Genomic DNA, 21,143 nt, shown 5'->3' with positions numbered 1-21,143 from the left:
TGGAGGAAATGTCTCAGTCGAGATTCCCTCTTTCCAGGCCACTCTAGTTTGTTAGGTTGGCAAAAACTAGTCAGCACACTAGGAATGTGTGTTCAAAGTGCGTCTGCAGAGATGTGAGAAGCCACTCCTGCTCTGATGTGGAAGTTGGTAAGGCAAATGAGAAAAACCTCCTTATGAGGAAGAACAGAGATAGGGCTAAAACTCCAGCCCTTCACACTTACACTACAAAGAAACCTGCCAGGACATGCATGGTTCAGTTTGATAAGCTTGCTGGTCAGGGGTGGCACTAAGACTGGGGACAAAAAAGATACACTGAAATATCAATATTCAGGTAAATGCTGAAGTTACAGGTAACAAGACTTAAATATCAGGTACACATGAGAGTCCTGAACTGTGGGCCTGTCAGCCTGTGCCACACCGCACAGACATGCTCCTCAATTAGCTAACAGCAGTTTCTCCAGAGAGGAAGGCTGACTTCTAAAGCTACATTCCATCTGGGAATGAAGTGTAAAGGAGGAAGGAGGTCTGTATTTTTAAATACCTACGTGGTAGGAATTTTATGAGTTTTGTCAGCCTTAGCCTGGCTTGGCTAATGAACTGGTGCTTAAACAATGCTATCACCCAGAATCCGTGAGCTTACCTGACCTCATGGCCTGTGCAACTCATCTTCCACTCAGAACCACAGGCCAAAAGAAGCCGAAGCTAAAATACCTTAGGGAAATGGTCTGCAGAATTGATCAATTTTACTTAAATGATGAAGTCTGCTCATAAATATCTTGGTCAGACTTAAGCTTTCTTTCCAGGTTATTGTTCATATTCTTCTTTCTCACAATTCAAGAACAATTTCTCAGGTGTTTTTGGTTTTCCTCTGTTTGCTTGGTTTTTGAAGCTCGTTGTTTTTGGCAGTAAGTACAATGTGAATGGATTAGCATTCCTTTCAGTTCACAGTCTATCTAAACCTGGAAAGTACCCAGTGACAGCACTACCTGCCTTCCCCACCCCAAGTTGAAAAATGTACTCCTTCATTTATTTCCTCAAATGGATGAAATTAATACTTTAGTGCAAGAAAGATGACTCAGAGGTTACTAGAGCTCTCTGCTTCTTAAGAGGACCTGAGTCCGGTTTCCTGCACCCATATAGGGTAGCTTACAACAGTATGACTTCAGTCCCAAGGGGATCTGATACCTTAGGCCTTTAGGGCAGGGGAACCTCACTTGTGCACATATGCATTTACCAAACACTATTAAAGAATTTTCTTTTATTTATTTTTTATTTATATGAGTACACTATAGCTGTCTTCAGATACACACTAGAAGAGGCCATCAGATCCCACTATAGATGGTTATGAGCCTCCATGTGGTTGTTGGGAATTAAACTTGGGACCTCTGGCAGAGCATGGAGTGCTCCTAACCGCTGAGCCATCTCTCTAGCCCCTATTAAAGGATTTTCATGTCCACGCCTCCCTAGTCATTACTTATTGTACTACGGGAGCTTAGACCTTGCGGCTGGCACACTCTAGGTAAGACTCTTGCTACTTAGCTGTATTCCCAGTCTTCTTTATTTTGACCCAAGGTCTTGTTAAGTTCCCCAGGCTTGCCTTGACTTTACTCTGTAGGTGTTAAAACTGTAATCCTCCTGCCTCAGGGTTCTGAGTAGCAGAAACTACAGCTAACAGGAGCAGCCCCTAGAGCTCTCTTCATCTCACCAACTTTCCTCGATGGAACCATATTAGCACCACAAGTTAGCCTACCTTACGGATTTTAAATGTTAGAGGCTGGACGTGGCTCAGAGGTCAAAAGCATGAAGAAGACGGGAGGGGTTCAGTTGCCAGCCTCCAGACGGCAGCTCATAATCACGGGTAACTCCAGTTTCAGAGACTCTAATGCCCTTCTCCAGCCTTTTCTCTGCAAGCACTAGGCATGTACATGGTGCTCATATATACATGCAAGCAAACACTCATATAAGAAATAACTTCTTTTTGTTGTTTGAGACAGGGTTTCTCTGGGTATCCCTGGCTGTACTGGAACTTGTTCTGTAGACCAGGCTGGCCTTGAACTTTAAAGACCCACCTACCCCTGACTCCCAGTACCAGGATTAAAGGTGTGTGCCACCATCACCTGACACTTCTAAAAAAAAAAACTTATACCCCCTCCTGCCCCCCACCCACCGCCCCCAAGACAGGGTCTGAATATATAATTTTGGCAGTCCTGGAACCTTGGAACTCAATATGTAGACCAGAGTACTAACCTCAAACTCAGAGATCTGCTTACCTATCTCCCCAACTGCTAGGATTAAAGGCCTGTGCAACTATACCCAGCCGAAAGAGAAGCCTTTAAAAAAAAAAATTTTTTTTTAAGATTGCAACTTTTCAGATTCACTGAGTTTCTCATTTAATCGAGCTAACCAGCAGTCCTAGTTCTGTGACACTGACATTACAATGTAACACTGTATATAATGCCTGAAAAATGAGAAGGCATTAAAATCCATTAAATAATTCTCTCTTCACATGTAATGTGAATTTATTACTTTAAGAGGCTTTTCCTGTGGCTCTCCTGAATGTTCTGCTTTCACGTCGAGCCCTCAGTGGTCCTGAAAGAATGATCAGGAGCAACTGCTGAAACACCAAGATGGAGCCTGTGGAGGGAGGCTCATTCCTGCAGTCCCAGGACTTGGATGCTGAGGCAGAGTTCACTGAGAGTTCAAGGCCAACTTGAAAGTGTGAGAGTGTCTCAACAAAAAGCAATTAGACAAAACAAGGACAGCCTCCAAAAAACTGAGTAAGTTCCAGGCCAGTCTGGGCTACACAAGATTCACTCTTGTCTCAAAAATAAGACAGGCAGGAGGAATGGCTCAGTGGGTACAAGTGCTTGTTTTGTTGACCCTGACCCTCAAACCCACAAAGTAAAAGCAGAGAAGGACTCCCACAGGCCTAACAGCATAATGCACAGTATATTTATCCTCAGGACTCTTAAAATGTCATATATACTTTAAGTGGTTTTCTTTCTTCTTTATTTCCCCAAGACAGTGTTTCTCTGTGTAACAGCCCTGGCTGTCCTGGAACTCACTCTGTAGACTAGGCCTACTAAAGATGTGTGCCACCACCACCAGACAGTGTTTTTGAAAATGTAGATTTTTCCTTACTACAATGAAAACAGAGCTAACAACAGTAACATGAGAAAAAGTAAATTCAAGACATTAGCAAAACCAGTTTTATTTCAGAATGCATTTATTTGTAAACATAGATGCAACCTGGAGAATACTACTTTATTAAAATAAGAGTATTGGCTCTTTTTCTAGATGAGCGGGGTTCAAGTCCCAGCAACCACATGGCAGCTCACAACTGTCTGTAACTCCAGTTCCACGAGATCGGACACCCCCACACAGACACACATTCAGGCAAAACACCCAGATGCACATAAAATAAAAACACGTCATTAAAAAATATATATATATATTTTTCACCAGGCATGGTATCCTTGTCTTCAACCCCAACACCCAGGAAGCAGAAGTAGGTTCCAGGCCAGGCAGGGTTAAAAACAAACAGGCTGGAGAGGTAACTCAAGCAGTTAAGAACACTTGCTGTTAATGCATAGGATCAAGGTTCAGTTCTCAGCATTTACATGGTGGCTCACATTCTCTGTAATTATCTTGACCCCCTCGGGCATCAGGAATGCACATGGTGCTTTCCAATATTAAAACAACATGCTGACTTCCGTATGTACAAATACACTGCATATGCTCTCACATACAACAATAATACTTTATTTTAAAAGGGAGAGGGGCAGTGAAATGGCTCTGGCAGGTAAAATCACTTGCTGCTAAGCCCGATGGTCCCGGTTCATTTTAAGACCCAAGAAGAAGAAACCCTACATCTCCAAGTTGTGCTCTGAGCACACATGCACCATAGCATTTGTACAAGCACATACAAAATAAATACATGCAATTAAACATTTTAATTTTAAAAAAGTAAGAATAAACAGTAAAGCCCCTGGGACTCATACTTAATTCAATATAAGGTAACCACATGCAGTTTTAGGGCCTGCAGATAAAACAGTGACACACGAGACATCCACTGGAGAGAGGCTACTCTGCTGTTACTTTTTAAAATTTTGTATTTTGAAGATAAAGTCTCACTAGATAACCCATTGCTAGCCTGGAATCCACAGATCCACTGCCTCCTGCGAGTTTCTCAATCCACACTTGTCCACCAATGGGTAGAACTGATGCAACTGGTGCATCTTGTGTCTATCACCTACAAGTGCTGTAACTTTAAATAAGTAGTTTAAGGTTCCAGGACTCAGTTTCCTCATATTTAAAGTACATAGAACTAGAAATGGTGCCATGTGAGAATATAAGACAGGAGAGTCCACTTGAATCAAGGAGTTTGGACCAGCCTGTGATTATATTTCAAAAATACTACTACTATAACAATAACAACCATAACAACAACAACTACTACTACTGATACACCATTTCCAGGGCTGGTGGTGTGGCTCAGTTGGTAGAGTGCTTGCCTAGCATGCAGGAAGCCTTGGTTTGATTCCCAGCACACATCAACTGGATATGGAGGCTCATGCCTGTAATCTTAGCACTTGGATGGTAGAGGGAAGTTCAGGGTGATCTTTGGATCTAGGAGACCCTGTCTCAAACAATAATGATGATATAATTAAAGGGGATGGTGTCCATTGCTCCATGGGCTGTTAAATATTTGTTATAACGCATACCAAGATTGGGGTAGTAAGTTCTCAGTAAATCATTTAATTTCTACCTATATTATTATTGTGTATATGATAAGCATTTAAGCAAATGTGCATGCTATGGCTCAAATGAGGAGGCCAGAGAACTTTCAGAAGCCAGTTCTCTTTTTCCAGTGGGCTACAGGGATCCAAACCTCAGACAATCAGGGTTGTTTGGCAAGCATTTGTGCCTACTGAGCCATCTCACTGATCCTGCTTTAATTTTTAAATATTTAATGTTATATACATGAATGTTTTATCTGGGTTTATGTATATACATACCATGTATCCCTGAATTTTAATTGGGGAGGAGGGGAAGGTAAGAGACAGTATTTCTTTGTGTAGCTCTGACTGCCCTGGAATTCACTCTGTTGACCAGGCTGGCCTTGAACTCAGAGTTCTGTCTGTGTCTGCACCTGGCCCCCAAGTGTTAGGATCAAAGGTATGCACCACTTCAGCCCAGCTCCCATGTTTTAATTCTTAAAAACTTACAATATAAATATACAATAAAGAAAAATTTTAAATAACAACTTAGATATAAAAGTACTCTTAGCTTCCTAGTCTTATTGTCTGCACTGTTACAGTGGATATAAATTCATGTAGCGGTCACCACATTAATATTTCAGTCTGATGCACTTTCAATCTCCATACCTTGGCACGACCTAGACCACTGTCTCTATCATCTTGGTAACAGTGACATAGTCTAAGAGGTAGGCAAAGTAGAGCTAATTAGAATCCTTCTCTAAAGCTGGTAAGCAGGAAGTGACTAAATCAGGATGAGCCGGAGCTGCATGTGGGGTCTCTCGCCCACAATCCCTGCACTCAGGAGGCTGAGGCAGAGAGTTAAAGGCCAACCTGAGCTACCCAGAAATAGATCCTGTTTTTTTAAAAAGTTAAGACTATATATTCCTAAAACTGTTTGTGCCATCTTAGCTGACTATACAAAATTAGACTCTCCACAACAGGAACTGCTGTGGCCAACCAAGATAATTTGAGCTTTTGGATTCTGCTGAACCTAACCCTAGAGCCACCCCAGTCTTAGGAGTTACCTGAGGTAACACACAGCACTTCAGTTTAAAGTAGTGTACTTTAGTTTTCTGCAGTCAGATAATTCTATTAAAATAAACTTGTATATCCTATTTTGATAAACAAATATTTCTATCTAACTTCATCTCTGACTTAAAAGCCTACTAAGCATGCTCCCCGGCCCCACCCCTTACCCCTGGCTGATCTCATACACCGAGGCTGGACTTGTTATAGAGATGAGGATGAGCCTGAGCTTCTCATCTTCCCGCCCTCACCTCCAAGTGCTGGGATGTGCACCACCACACCAGGTTTACAGAGTGCTGGGGACAAACTCAGGGCTTTGTCTAGGCTAGGCAAGCACTCTACCAACTAAGATATATCCCTGGCCTGAATGCTACGAATTTTGGTTGACTTAGGTGGAAAAATAGATGACAATGAATATTTTCAAAGCTGCTAGAAATTCCTAGAAAGTGACGTTCAAAGTACCATTAAATAAATGCTGAGACTGATTTATCGCAGTAAGGGTTTTTTGCACAAAAGCATTCTGTTTTCTGTCTAGAGCTATCTATAAGACTTCTAAAGCTCAACACTAATATGATAGTTTCTAATTCAATCTCTAATGTCATCTGGTGTTTCTAGAACAATGTAGTGGCCAACTATTGTTTATAGCCTCAACCATCCACTCAGTTTTGGTAACAGCACCTTTATTATCTTATGAGAAACTCTCATCTTCAGTTTAAGTGCTTCTAGGTGCAAGCTAAGTACCTGACCTGTGAATCATAGCAAAAACTAGTTGGCCATATGATCAAGGATCAAAGAGTAAGGCCTAGTGTTTTTTATTGAAAAGTAATATTACAAACTAGCAGTTAATATGACTGAAAGTTTATCACAAAAACATTGGCATTTTACCAAGTAGAAAATGGATTTAGCTACCTTGTGAGTCCAAAGCCAACCTGGGGTACTTGGGACCCTGTCTCAACAACAAGAAGAAATTATTATTTTTCATCTGGGTCATGGTGGCATATACCTTTAACCCCTACACTCAGGAGGCAGAGGTAGGTGGTTCTCTAAGTCCAAGGCCAGCCTGGTCTACAGAGTAAGTTCCAGGACCAACCAACCAACCAACCAACCAAACCAACAAACAACCTCAAATAGAAAAATGGAGGAGGAGAAGAAGAAAAAGAAGAACAACAAGAAAAATAATAGAAAATCCACAATCAGGATATACACAAAGATAAAAAGATGCACTTCAGGGGGACACAATGGGGCACACCTTTAATCCCAGGGAGAGAGGTAGGTCAATCCCTAGAGTTTTAAACAAGTCCTGTCTACATAGACTTCTAGGACAGCTAGGACAACATAGTGATACCCTGTTTCAAAATAACAACAATAATGATGATGACAACAATGACCTACAACAAAGTTACATAAAAGATGCACGACAAAACAAAGACAAAAGGACAGGTCATTCATAGGGTAGCAGACAGCACTAATTAAGTTTGTCAGTCATTCCAGCTGAATCCAGGTATGGCTTTGATCTGTCTCCATATGGCACTCAGGACAGCCACCACCAATTATCAAACTTAAGAGTACAAACAGACTGATAAATAATGCTGAATCAATCAGTTGGCTATTTGAAAAAAATGAAAAATTTCAGTTTTTTGGTCCACTTTATGACAAAATAAAGCGTACATAAAAGCCGGGCAGTGGTAGCACATGCCTTTAATCTCAGCACTTGGGAGGCAGAGGCAGGTGGATTTCTGAGTTCGAGGCCAGCCTGGTCTACAGAGTGAGTTCCAGGACAGCCAGGGCTACACAGAGAAACCCTGTCTCGAAAAACCAAAAAAAAAAAAAAAAAAAAAAAAGTACATAAAAATAAACAGTGCTTAGCTGGTAAAAGGTACTTGCCTCACAAGCCTAGTGAGCTAGTGAAGAACCCACGTAAAGGTAGAGAAAATGGACTAACAAGGTTCCCTCTGACCTCTACAAGCACTATCCTGCTTCACTAATATAACATTTTTCTAAAGTTAAAACCTAAAAGGTGAAGCAATGAAAGGAAGAAAGCCAGGGGTGGCAAGATGGTCTTTGCCACCAACTGATAAACCCAATGATGACCTGCACTGTGGAAGAGAACCAACGTCTAAGGTGTTTGTGAACTCCACAGATACCACTCCCCATTACACACATATGCCTATATACACAGAGATAAAACACAGAAATCAATCAATAAATACATGTAAATTTAAAAACAGTTTTAGAGACTTGGAACACAGAGCCTCCTTAGCACAACTGGCAGTGCGGCAGTCCCATTACAAGACCAGAACAAAGCTGCTGCAAAGGGTGTGCTCTCAAAGACAGAAAAGCCTCAAGTCAGGAGACATGACAGGAAAAGCTAACAGGATAGCACATACTGTAGCCCAGCACTCAGAAGGGAGAGGCAGGAGGGTCAGAGATCACGGCCATCCTGGCTACACAGTGAATTTGAGCCAGCCAGGGCTACAGGAGATGCTGTTTCTAAACAAACCAAAAAACACCACCACACAAAAAAGGCCAGCCTGGCTACACAGCAAGTTAGAGGGCAGCTTTGACCATCCAGTGAGATGCTGTCAATAATAAATCATTTCCTTAGCCTAGTAACCTTTTTTTTTAAAGTATTTTATACTCTTTTATATGTATAAGTCTTTTGCCTGTGTGTGTCAGTTCAATATATGCATACCTAGTGCTCTTTAGAGGGCATCGGATCTCCTGGATCTAGAATTACAGGTGGTTGTAAGCCGCCATGTGGGTCCTGGGAACTGAATCCCCATCCTCTGAAAGGGCAACCAGGCCTCTTAACTGCTGAGCCTTCTCTCCAGCCTCCTTTGCTTCTTTTCTTCCTGAGACAGCGTCTCACTGGCCTGGATCTCACTGTGAGGATCAGGCTTGAGGTAAACTTGTAGCTATTCTCCTGCTTTGGCCTCTCCTCTGTACAGTTTGTGAACCAAAACCTTACTTCTCAAACGTCACACACAGTAGACTTACACAGTCTGACTGCTTTATAACAAAGACTGAACGGCATGACTAGCATATCCGTCATGCTATCCTATTTCTTCCCAGTAACCATTCCTCTCCTGTCCCAGGATAGAAATCTCACAACTAAATTCATTACAGTCCCTTGTCACTGCACCCTGTCACCTCTTCCTTTGAAACAATAGCTTTCTTTTTCTACCTCAGCATTTCTGGGGAGCATGCTGCAGAAGTACACTCTTGGGTCAAGTCTGTGGGACAGTTGGGAAGAGGCTATCTAGGCAAGAGAAGGTCCCTAGTGTGTTCTGCTATGTCCTTTGGCAAGAGTCCCCTCGGCCTCACCCCATGGCTGTCACCTCTGGTTTGGATTATTTTTACTGTGGCAGCTGTAGTCTCTCCTACCTCTGGTCTTTCCTCTCCCACAGCATCCAGTGCATCCACTGCTGCCAACCTAAATTCTGTTCCCATCATGTCACTTCCTGGCTCAAAAACAAACTGCACCACCCCTTCCATCTCTGCAACCTCTCCCTCGCTCTGCTGTCCTTTCCTTCTTGAGAACAAATGTGCTGCAACTCTTCCCTACTTAAGACACTTTCTGACCGCTCCCCTCCCATCTTCCTGTGCCATTTCTTCCCAGTCTTCCTCTACTGTGGCTTTGGAAGCAGAGTTTCTATAGAATCCTACTCTAGTTCTATTTCTTTTACATTTGCATTACTCTCGATGACTTCATCCACAATTAACACGTCTACCCTGATGTCTCATGAATATTCATTGCTGTTCTGACATTTCTCTTGGGCACAGACTTGTACTTCCAACCAGCTTCTGGCCTTTTCCACCAGGATGTCACAAAGGTAACTCACATGCAACATGCCCTGAAATGAAGCTATCATTCTTACCTCGAACTAGTTCTTTCCTGGTCATGTTATGGGGCTTCTCTCCTTTAATACATTCTGTGTTATTTAAGAGAGGGTCCCAGAGTCTCAATCTACCTACCTTTGACTCCCAGAGATTACAGTGAGCCTCCCTCTTCTTTTTGGTTTCACAACTGTCCAGCTTCCCAAGCTAGGAATCCATGACTTATGCTCCAGTTCTTTCTCTCCCATTTCCAACTTCTTTGAAATGTTGGTCATGCTCCCACCCCAGCCGAGCAACTCAGGCAGGCAAGGTTTCTTTGTGTAGCCCTGGCTGTCCTGGAACTCACTCACTCTATGGACCAGGCTGGCCCTGAACTCAGAGATCTGCCTGCCTTTGCCTCCCAAGTGCTGGGATTAAAGGCATAGGCCACCTTACCTGGTTTGCTTTTTCTTTTCTTGCTAAGAGGTCAAGGCTGACCCCTTAGCTAACCCCAGATTCCCTTTGCAGTTCTAGCTGGCCTTGAACTTGTGATCCTCCCTCCTGAGCCTCCCAGATAGCTGGTACTTCCAGGGTGTGCCACCACCCTGACCAATATCCAGGCTGCAGTTTTAAACTAGTCCATCCAGTCTCTATCTTTATGGTACTAGGCAAGCCTCAGGACTTGAGCTTCTCAACTCTGTTGCCTTCCCTTATCTTAAGCATATGTGCAGCTTCCCAGACCTAAGCCTGTTTCACAGTACATCTTTAATCAGTAACAATTTGAACATACTCTCAAGAGTGAGTATCCATTAATGCTGTATGTTACAAAGCATATATAACATACAGAAATAAGGCTCAGTGGTTAAGAACACTGGCTGTTCTTCCAGAAGACCCAGCTCCATTCCCAGCACCCATGTGGTGGCTCACAAGTATCTGCAACTCCAGTTCCCAGGGGAATCTAACACCCTCTTCTGGCCCCTTGTGGTCACCAGGCACACAGACACACACACACACACACACACACACACACACACACACACACACACACACACACACACACACACACACACACACACGGTGTACAGACATACTACATTCAGGCAATACCTATCACATCAAGAAAGAGCTGGGTGGTGGTGGCGCACGCCTTTAATCCCAGCACTTGGGAGGCAGAGGCAGGTGGATTTCTGAGTTTGAGGCCAGCCTGGTCTACAGAGCGAGTTCCAGGACAGCCAGAGCTACACAGAGAAACCCTGTCTCAAAAAAAAAAAAAAAACAAAAAAAACAAAAAAAAAAAAAACAAAACACACATGAGGTTATTCTAGCATCAGTAGCTAAGTGACTCAAAGTGCAATATATATTAAGATGAAGTTCATTATTGATGATAATGCGGGCACATCTGTATTTCAAATGCTCTCCATGACAATTTCACCTTCCAGACAGATTTCCTGACAGATATAATGACATCATCATGTGGCAAACAGCTCATATTAAGAGGGAAATACTGGAGCTGGGTTTGGTGGTGTATACCTTTAATCCCAGCACTTGAAGATAGAAGGATCTCTGCATTGTCAGCTTGGTCTACACAGGAAGTTCTAGTAGACTACAGAGACCCTGTCTCAAAACAGACAAACAAACAAAAGGAGAGAGGGAGAGAGGGAGAGAGGGAGAGAGAGAGAGAGAGAGAGAGAGAGAGAGAGAGAGAGAAGAAAAAACTGAGAGATATAGGGGACAGTAAGATAGCTAGACAGTTAAGAGCACTGGCTGTTCTTGTAGAGGATCTGGGTTCAATTCCCAGCACCCACATGGTGGCTCACAACTATCTGTAATTTCAGTTCCAGAGGATCTGAGTCCCTCTTCTGGCTTCCTTGGCCACTACACATACATGGTAAACAGGCATACATGCAGGTAAAACAGGAATACACAATAAATAAAAATCTGAAGCTGGGTGTGGTGGCACACACCTTCACTCCCAGCACCGTGGAGGAAAAGGCCAGCAAATGAGTAAGGTCACTACAACCAACTCCTGTTCCTTTGAGAAGTACCCTTTCTTCCTGTGGCATACACTTCCTTGTGTACTTAGTGTGTAATGTCATCATTTAAGACTGAGAGACTCAAACTCATTTGTAAGTATTCATAACGCTCAATTTCTTTCTTTTCTTTTAATGTTTGAGATCACCAGCACTAAGCATTGTATACACAGCCTTGATGACCTGCCCTCTGCCTTCTTTTTTGTGTTCTCTCCTAGTATACATTTCCTATTTCTTCTCATGTGCTAAATTCAGGCTATAATCCCAGTCAGGAGACTGAAGCAGAAAGATCAAAAATTGGAGGCCAACTGGGCTACACAAAATCTTGTCTCAAAATGACCACTTTGATCATGCTTTGTGAAGGAATACATGTTTGTACACATGTACACAACACCAACTTTCTTACCATCACCACTGTCTCCTTTAAATATCTGTTTCCAGGGCAGTCTCATCTCTATCAAAGTACTTACTACAACAGGCTATAGTTGTCCTATTAGCCTAAAGAGTAGGGATCACTTCCAATTTGGAATTCCCAGCACCTACTGCTTGTTTGCTATGGGTTAAATGCTGGATGACATAATGAAGACATCCAAATTCCTCTGGCTCTTTCAAACTCTTGCATAAACCTAATTGATTTCACTTTCTCCCCTTGGGTCTGTACCAGTTAGCTCCTCACTCCATCCCCTGCTACACAGCATGCTCATTTGGCTTTTGTTCAAACTTCCATCTACAGAATCGCTCTGCCCTTCAAGCCTGGGATCAAATTCCCCTTCCCTCTGGAAGTCACAGTCAACTATTCCGTCCCCCAATTACAGATTACACAATTTAGCAGTCACTCTCTAGCTAACAGTCATCTCTTTCCCCGATTTATTTTTACTTTTTAAAGACAGGACCTTAAACGAGGCAGTGATGGCGCACGCCTTTAGTCCCAGCACTTGGAAGGCAGAGGCAGGCGGATTTCTGAGTTCAAGGCTACAGAGTGAGTTCCAGGATAGCCAGAGCCACACAGAGAAACCCTGTCTCAAAAAACAAAACAAAACAAAGAAAAAGAAAAAAAAAAAAAAAGAAGGAAAGAAAGAAAAGAAAAAGAAAAAAGAGAGGAGAGAAAGAGAAAGAAAGAAAGACAGACAGACAGACAGACAGACAGAAAGTTAGTTCCTGGGAAACGCCAGGGAGATAGCTCTTCAGATAACAGTGCTTGCCACCAACCTTGACAGTCCTCCAACCCTTACCTACTTGGTGGAAGAAGAGAACAGACTCCCACAAGGCTCCTTCTGACTGCCACACATGTGCTATGGTGTATGTATACACACACTCAAAATACATAAACCTTTTAAAAGGACCATATAGACAGCAAAATGGAAAACAAGTTAAACTCAAGGCCCAATGGTGGTGGCGTAGGCCTTTAATCCCAGCAAGGAGGCAGAGGCAGAGAATTTTAGCAAGGAGTTAGAGGCCAGTTTCAGGACAGCTAGGGCTGCACAAACAAAACCTGTCTCAAAAAAACAGAAACAAACACCACCTCACAGATAGGAGATTTGTTTGTTGTTGTTGAGCTGGCTAGCTGAATGTACTGATCAAGCCAAGAACACTGGACTGGTTTGTTAACGTCAGCTCTGAAGGACAGAAGGTTCCCTTAGCCATCAGTTATGCCTCATCTCCATGAAGAAAGACACACCTGACAGGAAAGTCTAGTGACCTTCACCCAGACAGTGGTGCATGGTAGAAAAATAGCAGTTGAAGTTATCCATGGAGACCTAAATTATAGCTTGGTTATGGTTCCTAGAAAATGTTCTTAGAAGTCTCATGACTGTTGCATTAGAATTACTTTCCTATATCAAGGCAATAATTTCAAGGGTACATTTAGCATGCAGGGGTGTCTGTAAGAAATGTCTTGCAAAGTAGAAGCAGATCAGGAGGAGTTTAAGGTCATCCTTAGCTACATATCAAGTTTAAGGTCAGGCTGGGTTACATGAGACCCAGACTTAAAACCCAGAATGAAAGAGGGTAATAGTGTCTGACTTCAGAAATAGCTTCTCACAGGTAAAACAAAGAGAAGCTAAGACATAAGCACAGAAACATAACTGCTTGGTTGTTCTTTAAGAGATAATGAAGAAATATGAAGCTGGGCACGGAAGCACATGCAGAAGCAGGCAGATCTCTTGAGTCCAAGGCCAGACTGGTCTATACAGGCCAACCAGGGCAGGTAGTGATCCTGTCTCCAACAAAGCAAACAAAGACAAAATCACTACAGGCCTTTCTCCTTGGGGATAGGAAGGGTGGGGGAAAAAAAAAGAACAGATGTGAACAATGTTTCACCAGAGACTATAGGAGCAAGGCCTTCACCTCTCCAAGGTTAAAAAAAAAAAAAAAAAAAAGTCCTTTAACACCATTCCCTAACCTCAGGCAACTAGACACTAAGGCTGCTCCTGACATGTGGGTGGCAAGAACATGCCTCAAATTCCCTGCCCACACCACCAAAAGATTATTATGTTATGTCAAAGCAAGGTTTCAGGGAATCTAAGGAGGAACAATATCACTTACAATTGTTTAAGGAGTAATGGCCTCCCATTCCATCCTCCTCCCCCTCTCTGGTCTGTCATCAAACAGCTGTCAATTCTTCTGGCCCCACCCATCAAGTGCTGGGATAATAGGCTTGTAGCAGCACCCTGAGAGCAGAGTTTCCTCAGGATGCCAGTGCTGGCTTTGAAGCAATCCTTCTTAGACTCCCCTGTAGCAGGTTTTTTGAAACAAGGTTTCTTTCTTTATATAGCCCTGGCTGTCCTGGAATTCACTGTGTAGATCAGGTCACAAACTCTGAGATCCTATTGCCTGTCTCCCAAGTGCTGGTCCTAAAGGTTCATCCCACTATACTAAAACTCTTATAAGTGGCCTATCTGAGCCAAGCATGGTAGCACAGGCCAATAACTGTGGCTCTTTAGAAGTAGAGGCAGGACAATCAGGAGTTCAAGACCAAACGAGGAGAACATGGTCACAAGAAACTCTGGCTTAAGGAGGGGGGAAAAAAAAGTAGCTTGTCTGGAAGAGACAACAGCTCTCAATTTTAAATAGTCTGTCTGGCTCACTAAATAACTTTTTTTTTTTTTTTTTTGGTTTTTCGAGACAGGGCTTCTCTGTATAGCATTGGCTGTCCTGGAACTCTCTCGGTAGACCAGGCTGGCCTCGAACTCAGAAATCCACCTGCCTCTGCCTCCCAAGTGCTGGGACTAAAGGCGTGCGCCACCACTGCCCGGCTCACTAAATGACTCTTATAGGGGATTTTGTATTTGAGCAATTTTATTTTTACTTGGCTTAAAAATGGAACACCACAAACTCAATATACTGACTGACTTCCCACATTTACACAGACAAAAACTGTTTGTCTTACACAAAATGAGAAAATAAAGCCACAGGCCAGGTAAAAAGGCTCCCAGTAAATGTTACTATGCCACCATTTGTAAACCTGTTTCTAAGAGCACACAAGGCCTATGAGTGAACTAATGAATAGTGGGAAGCATTTACTAGATGGTTGTCATTTTATAGCTATGAACAGTAAGTTCAAACCACTGGTAAACAAGAACCTCTTGTTTTGTATTTTAATATGGCATAAAGGGTTGATCTACCTACCTATCACTACTGCATACCACAAAACTAGATGAAATTCAATATTCTGACTCTCCTAAAAGTAATATCCAAATACTTACCTAGGCCAGTGTCAGGGTACTTATTTAAAGTAACAATTATTTTTACAAACCTATGTCAAGTTTGCTGTGTTTTTTACTCCTTTCACTAACACTAGTTTCTGGGTACTTGTCTGGCTCTACCTAAAACTGGGATATAAATAAGACTCATAAATAAGACATAAAATTGGGGCAGTTTTACAATTAGAGCACTTAAAAAAAGAAAAAAATTAACAATCTTTAATTATGTCTAGGTGGTTGGAGGCTACAAAGTGTCAGATGTCCTAGAACTGGAGTTTCATGTGTTTGTGAGCCACCTGATTTGTATGCTAGGAACTGAACTGGGGTCCTCTGAAAAAGAAGTACAGGGTCTTAACCCACTGAGCCATCCATCCCTCTATTTATTTGTTTGGTTTTTTTGAGACAAAGTTTCTCTGCCCTGGCTGTTCTGAAACTCTGTAAACCTGGCTGGACTGAAACCCAGAGATCCACCTACCTCTGCCTCCCAGTGCTGGAATTAAAGGTGTTCACCAACACTGCTGGGCACCATGTTATTCCTTTATAAACTGACTGTTTCCAAGTATCACAGATTTACAAAAAAGTGAATAAAGTGGGGCTGGAGAGGTAGCTCAGCAGGTTAGATGGCTCAGCAGGTACACTGGTTGCTCTTATAGAGGGCCTAGGTTTGATTCCCATTACCCACCTCCAGGCTCACAATCACCTCTAACTCCAGTCCCAATGGATCTGACACTCTCTTGTAGCCTCCAAAGGCACCAAGTATGCATGTGGGGCACAGCTATACACACAGGCAAAACATTCATATGCATAAAATAATTTTTAAAAATTTAAGAGAACACTGAACTGGATATGGAGGTACATGCATGTTAATTCCAGCACTCATGAGGCTAAGTCGATAAGATGACCACTTTGAGGCCAGCCTGGCCTGAATGTGTAGACGCTCAGACAGACAGACACACACAGACACACACACACAAGCTGGGCACGGTGGAACATGCCTTTAATCCTAGCCAATAAACAAACAAAAAGATGAAAATTATTTTACTAAGTTCTAATTCTGCCCGTAGTCTGATGGTTTTCTCCCCAACTTCAACCCTTCCCTTCAGTTCTCCTGCCAGGAATCTCTCCTGACTCATCTCTGCACACTTACATCCACCACTTCCTGGAAAGTCCTCCTGGACTAAGCCCATTTCCATCATATACTTTTTTCGACTTTTTTTTTTTTTTTTTTGACAGAGTCCCACTGTGTAGCCCTGGCTGTCCTGGAACTCATCATGCAGACCAGGCTCTTAAACTCAGAGATCTGCCTGCCTCTGCCTCTTGAATACAGGCTGTGTGAACCACCCAAGTGCTACCATCAAATGCATCTTAAATGCTAATCCCTTAGCATCTTGTTTGTACTACAGAGTCAAGTACTTGATGTTATTCCTCCCTAGAAGTTGTTTTGCATTTCCTATCATTTCCCCTCGCAGAGATACAACAGGGACAGCACCTTTCACATTCTCTATTATACAGCTAGCAGCAATAAATGCTCCTGGAATGACTGACTCAACAGCGGAAATGAAGCTGGTCTTGCAATTATTTCTAAAGCAAGCAACTGGCTTCTCGTTTACAATCCTCCATCACCTTCAACATGCATGAGTCTTTGGAGATGAGATTGAATTCTGTTTCAGTTACATCGATTCATATGAAACGAAGCACACTGATCGCATCTACATTTAAGGTAAAGAAGGCTATTCACACATATCGTGTGATGGTACCGTTTCAGGATTCTTATAAAATGCCTACTGGTCCTGCGGCAGCACGCCTGCAAGAGGGAGGAAGCTGGCACCAGGCTCTAGCAAAAGGAGCGAAACTCTAGTTGGCAGTAAAATGCTCAAACACGTGAGCCTCCACTGTTAAACAAGGCTCATTAACCACACAAACTTGCTGTATCAGCTCTCTGCCTTCCATGAAGTGCTGTGATCTCCTCTGGTTATTGTTGAGAGCCAATGATGGGTTAAATTCCCATAAATTAACCAGCGCTTTGGTGGTTTGCCCAAGCAAACTGCTGGCATCGGTGTGGATGGATTTAATAGACCGGCCCGCCCGGGGAGCCCGAGGTAACTAAAGAAAGAGCCCAAGCAATGCTTCCCAGCAGGGAAAAAGGAGACTACAGAACTCGAGCCGATCGCTCCCCCGGTAGTTGGTGCTTAGTGTCAGCTTATCGTGCAAGAGGGGTGAGCTTCGCACGCGGCTGCTGCTCCCCCCTAAATCTCAGCTGAGTCTCGCTGAGGGGCGGCAAAGTAACACTTCGGTGGCTGCCCAACTTTCTCCTCACTGGACGCCTCAGTTTTTCCACACTCTGGAACCCCAGAAGAGGAGGTCTGGTGACTAAGGCGGAGGGAACCGGCTCGCCCCGCACAGGCGTCAGGGTGGGCAGAAACAAAGTGCGCGCTGGCGAGCCCAGGCCGCCACCCGCTGCCTCCCGCTCGGCCCCGCTCACCCTCCAGCAGCACCTCCTTGCCCGCGCGCTTCAGCGCCTGCACGGCCTGGTCGTGGGTGGCCTGGCGCAGGTCGGTGCCGTTCACCGACAGGATGGCGTCGCCCAGCCGCAGCGCCCGGCTCTGGTCGGCCGCCAGCCCTGGGAAGATCTTGGAGATGAGGATCGGCATCCGGTTCTCGCGGCCGCCCTTGATGCTGATACCCAGGCCGCCCGCCTCCTGCTTCACCACTCGCACTCGGCGCACGGGCGGAGAGGCGCTCGCTTCTCCAGCGGGACCGCGGGGCGGCGCGGGAGGGCTGGGCGGCCCCAGGCCGCGGTTCGGGCTCCCGGGCAGCGAGTCGCCGCCGCCACCGCCGTTCGGGAGACCGTTGAAGGCGGCCGCCGGCGGCTCAGGCTCGACCGCCGCGGCGTCGCCCGTCAAGCTCAGGCTCTCGCCACTGAGTTCGGCCACCACCCGCACCCAGCGCTCCCTTAGAAGTAGCTCCACCAGCCCCGCTTTGGTGGCCCGTGTCCACACCGCCATGGCCGGCCCTGCTCCCGCAGCCGCCGTCGCTGCAGCTCCCCCGATTCCAGTCAGGCAGCCTCGGCGCTTCCCCCTTCCCGCCCGAGGGGGGCGGACCCCTCCCCTCCCCCCGGCGATTCATTATTCATGAGGGCCACGCCCACTTTCCGGAGGGGCGGGGGAAGGCCGGCGAGGCCGCTTCCGGGAGGCGAGGTTGTCCTGGTTCAACGAAAGCTCTTAGTAGGTGGGCAGCACCTCGTGCAGCAAGGCTCCTCACAATCCTTCGCTTTGGTTCCCCGTGACCTCCTCGAACTCCTGACCTCTTCTACGAGAGCGGCCCGGGCACGGAGAGCAAAGTCAGCTTGGAGAGGCACTTTGCGATCCTGCAGGGCCGGGTGGCGCGTTCATTCTTACATTGATTGGTTCATTGCAAAAAGCCCTTGAGCGCTCGGAGGTGTGCTGGGGCTCCTTTTAAGGCCCTAGAGACACGCTGAGTAAAATGCACCACAGCTGAGAGAGCTTGTGGTCTAATGGGAAAGAAAAACAGAGGCAACCAGCTAGGTGTGATTCTCTGTGGTTAAAAAGACTGTGCAGACGTCCCTAGAACAGGATAAAAAAGAGCATTTGGTTAGTCTTGGTGGGAGCAGCACAAGCAGAGGACACAGCATAAGTGACATGGGATCAAAGGCATGGATCCAAGGCTTTGTCACTGCTTTTAAAAATCACCTGTCAGCTTGCCTGTAATTAGAGGGGACCTTGTCTTGTTAAGCACTGGGAAGCCACAGTGCGCAGGGTCAAAGACATCTGCAGCATGCTGGAGTTCCCCACGGACCAATGGATATATAGTTAATGAAGATTGTGTGAGATTAGCCACAAGATTATGAGGCTAAATTCCACAATCTGCCATCTGCAGCCCCAGGAAAGTTGCCTGGTATGCTCTGGACCCAAATCCAAAGACCTGAGGACAAGGTAGAAATCTGAACATATCAGAAAACTGGAGGAGGTGGGGGTGGGGGGTTAGGAGGGGTGGGGTGATGGGAGTGGAAAGCTGGCCCAGTCCATGGAAAACCAGGAGCACTGAAGTGTGGCAGGAGAGAGATGTCCCAGTTCTCACTGAGTAAATATACTGATTCGTCTTACCTTTCCCTGGCAGACCTCACCTGACAGGATGAAGCCGGCTCCCACTGGTGAGGACAATCTTCTTTACTCAGGTCACCATGGAAATCATTTCTTCCGGAAACAGACACACCCAGAAAAGTTTTACATCTGTCTATCATCCAGGAGTCTTTTAGCCCAGTCAAGTGGACACAAAAACTTAACCGTCTGTGATAGTTACTTAGCAAGTTGCCAGAGTGCTAATGTGAACAAGACATGGGGTTAGTGGAACCTGGTAGTGCCTGTGAAAAGCTTCATGGAACCAAATCCTGGAGGGTTCCGTCTTGTAAGTTTGTAAGTTTGCGGGTCTTAGTCTGAATTCCATCACTTTTTTCGGAGCATATGTAGATGAACATCCTAGACACTGTATAAAAGACTTGTTAGCTAAAGAGTCAGTGATTTTGTTAATTGTAGAACCAATTACAAGACTGTATGTAACAACCATAGCAAAAAAAAAAAAAAAAAAAAAAAAAAAAGGAAAAAAGAAAAAAAAAAAGCCTTTTAGATATGTAAAAAATAGCTTAGTCAGGATCCCCACTAGTTATCCCCCAAGGCTGCACCTGATAACTAGAACTCAGTGACTTCACTCAAGATAACCAGACAGTCCAAGAACTGACACTGGAAGCAGATAATACTCTTCTAATCTAGAGAGATGCCACTTTGACTTGCCCTGCAGCTGGAGAGTCTCCCCCAGGATCCTGACCCTCAAATCAGAGACTTCTGCTAGACACTGGACCTGACCTTCAGCTAAGATATGTACCACAGGTGAGCAGCCTTGGGGAGGCAGGCTTAGGAATTTAGAGTGAGCATTGTGTGAGGACCCTCAGCATAACAAAATAGAAAGTTTGTTATACTATTTGTATCTATCTTCTTGTCCATGACACGATAATCCACTTTCTTCCAGCTCCCTGGGGGTAGAGGAACTGAGATAGAGGAACAAATGGGAAAGACTAATTTAAAGACTCTGATTTAACATCTACAAAGAAAAAAAAAAAAAAAGACAAATTGTGTTCTCCAGCTTCATGGTTTAGTGTTGCCTGCTGTCCACCTCCCACTTAAAAACAAAACAAACAAAAAAATGAGGCTCTTGTCAGGAATTGTAGCTAAAATCCCAAACCTCAGTCCTTAGGTTACTTGGGATTCTAAGACAGGAGAATTATCAAGCTAGCCTGAACAACACAGAACAACCCTGTCTTGTTTGTTTTTTGAGACAGGGTTTCTCTGTGTGGCTCTGGCTGTCCTGGAACTCACTATGTAGCCTTGAACTCAGAAATCTGCCTGCCTCTGCCTCCCAAGTGATGGGACTAAAGGTGTGTGTCACCACTGCCCGGCCACAACCCTGTCTTTAAAAAAAAAAAAAGTTCAAAAACCACAAGGCTGAGAAGGTAAGTTCTCAGCAAAATCATTAGGACCAAGATGTCCTCTTCCCTCCAGCAGCAGAGTAAAATTCCCGTGCTTTCATTTGGGCAGAGACAGGGAACAAACAGAGGGAGTGTGCATCAATTCCTGTAAAGGGGGAAGTTCAAAGGATCACTCAGGAAACACACAGTCCAGAGCCCGCACTGTAGCCATGCACCGCTCCATCAGAGTGCATTCATGTGCAGACAGAAACTTCCAGTAAGTCGTTTGAACGGGTTAAGCATTCGGAATCGGAGTGAAAAAAGATTTCAA

General features: G+C 44.5%; 1 protein-coding gene across 1 annotated transcript in view; it reads right to left on the bottom strand.

The window, feature by feature from the left end:
• Positions 1-18,462, bottom strand: part of Sntb2 (syntrophin beta 2) — an 80,202-nt gene extending 61,740 nt beyond the window's left edge. Inside the window, exon 1 of the mRNA XM_034522839.2 lies at positions 17,816-18,462. Coding sequence (XP_034378730.1) covers positions 17,816-18,338 — 523 coding nt within the window. The 5' untranslated portion in view covers positions 18,339-18,462. The remainder of the gene's footprint in view (positions 1-17,815) is intronic.
• Between the last annotated feature and the right edge of the window lie 2,681 nt (positions 18,463-21,143).

This window comes from Arvicanthis niloticus, chromosome 18 (assembly GCF_011762505.2).
Source record: "Arvicanthis niloticus isolate mArvNil1 chromosome 18, mArvNil1.pat.X, whole genome shotgun sequence".
Classification (NCBI taxonomy): Eukaryota; Metazoa; Chordata; class Mammalia; order Rodentia; family Muridae; genus Arvicanthis; species Arvicanthis niloticus.
The sequence above is the reverse complement of the archived record's forward strand: the minus strand, read 5'-3'. Positions and strand labels throughout refer to the sequence as shown.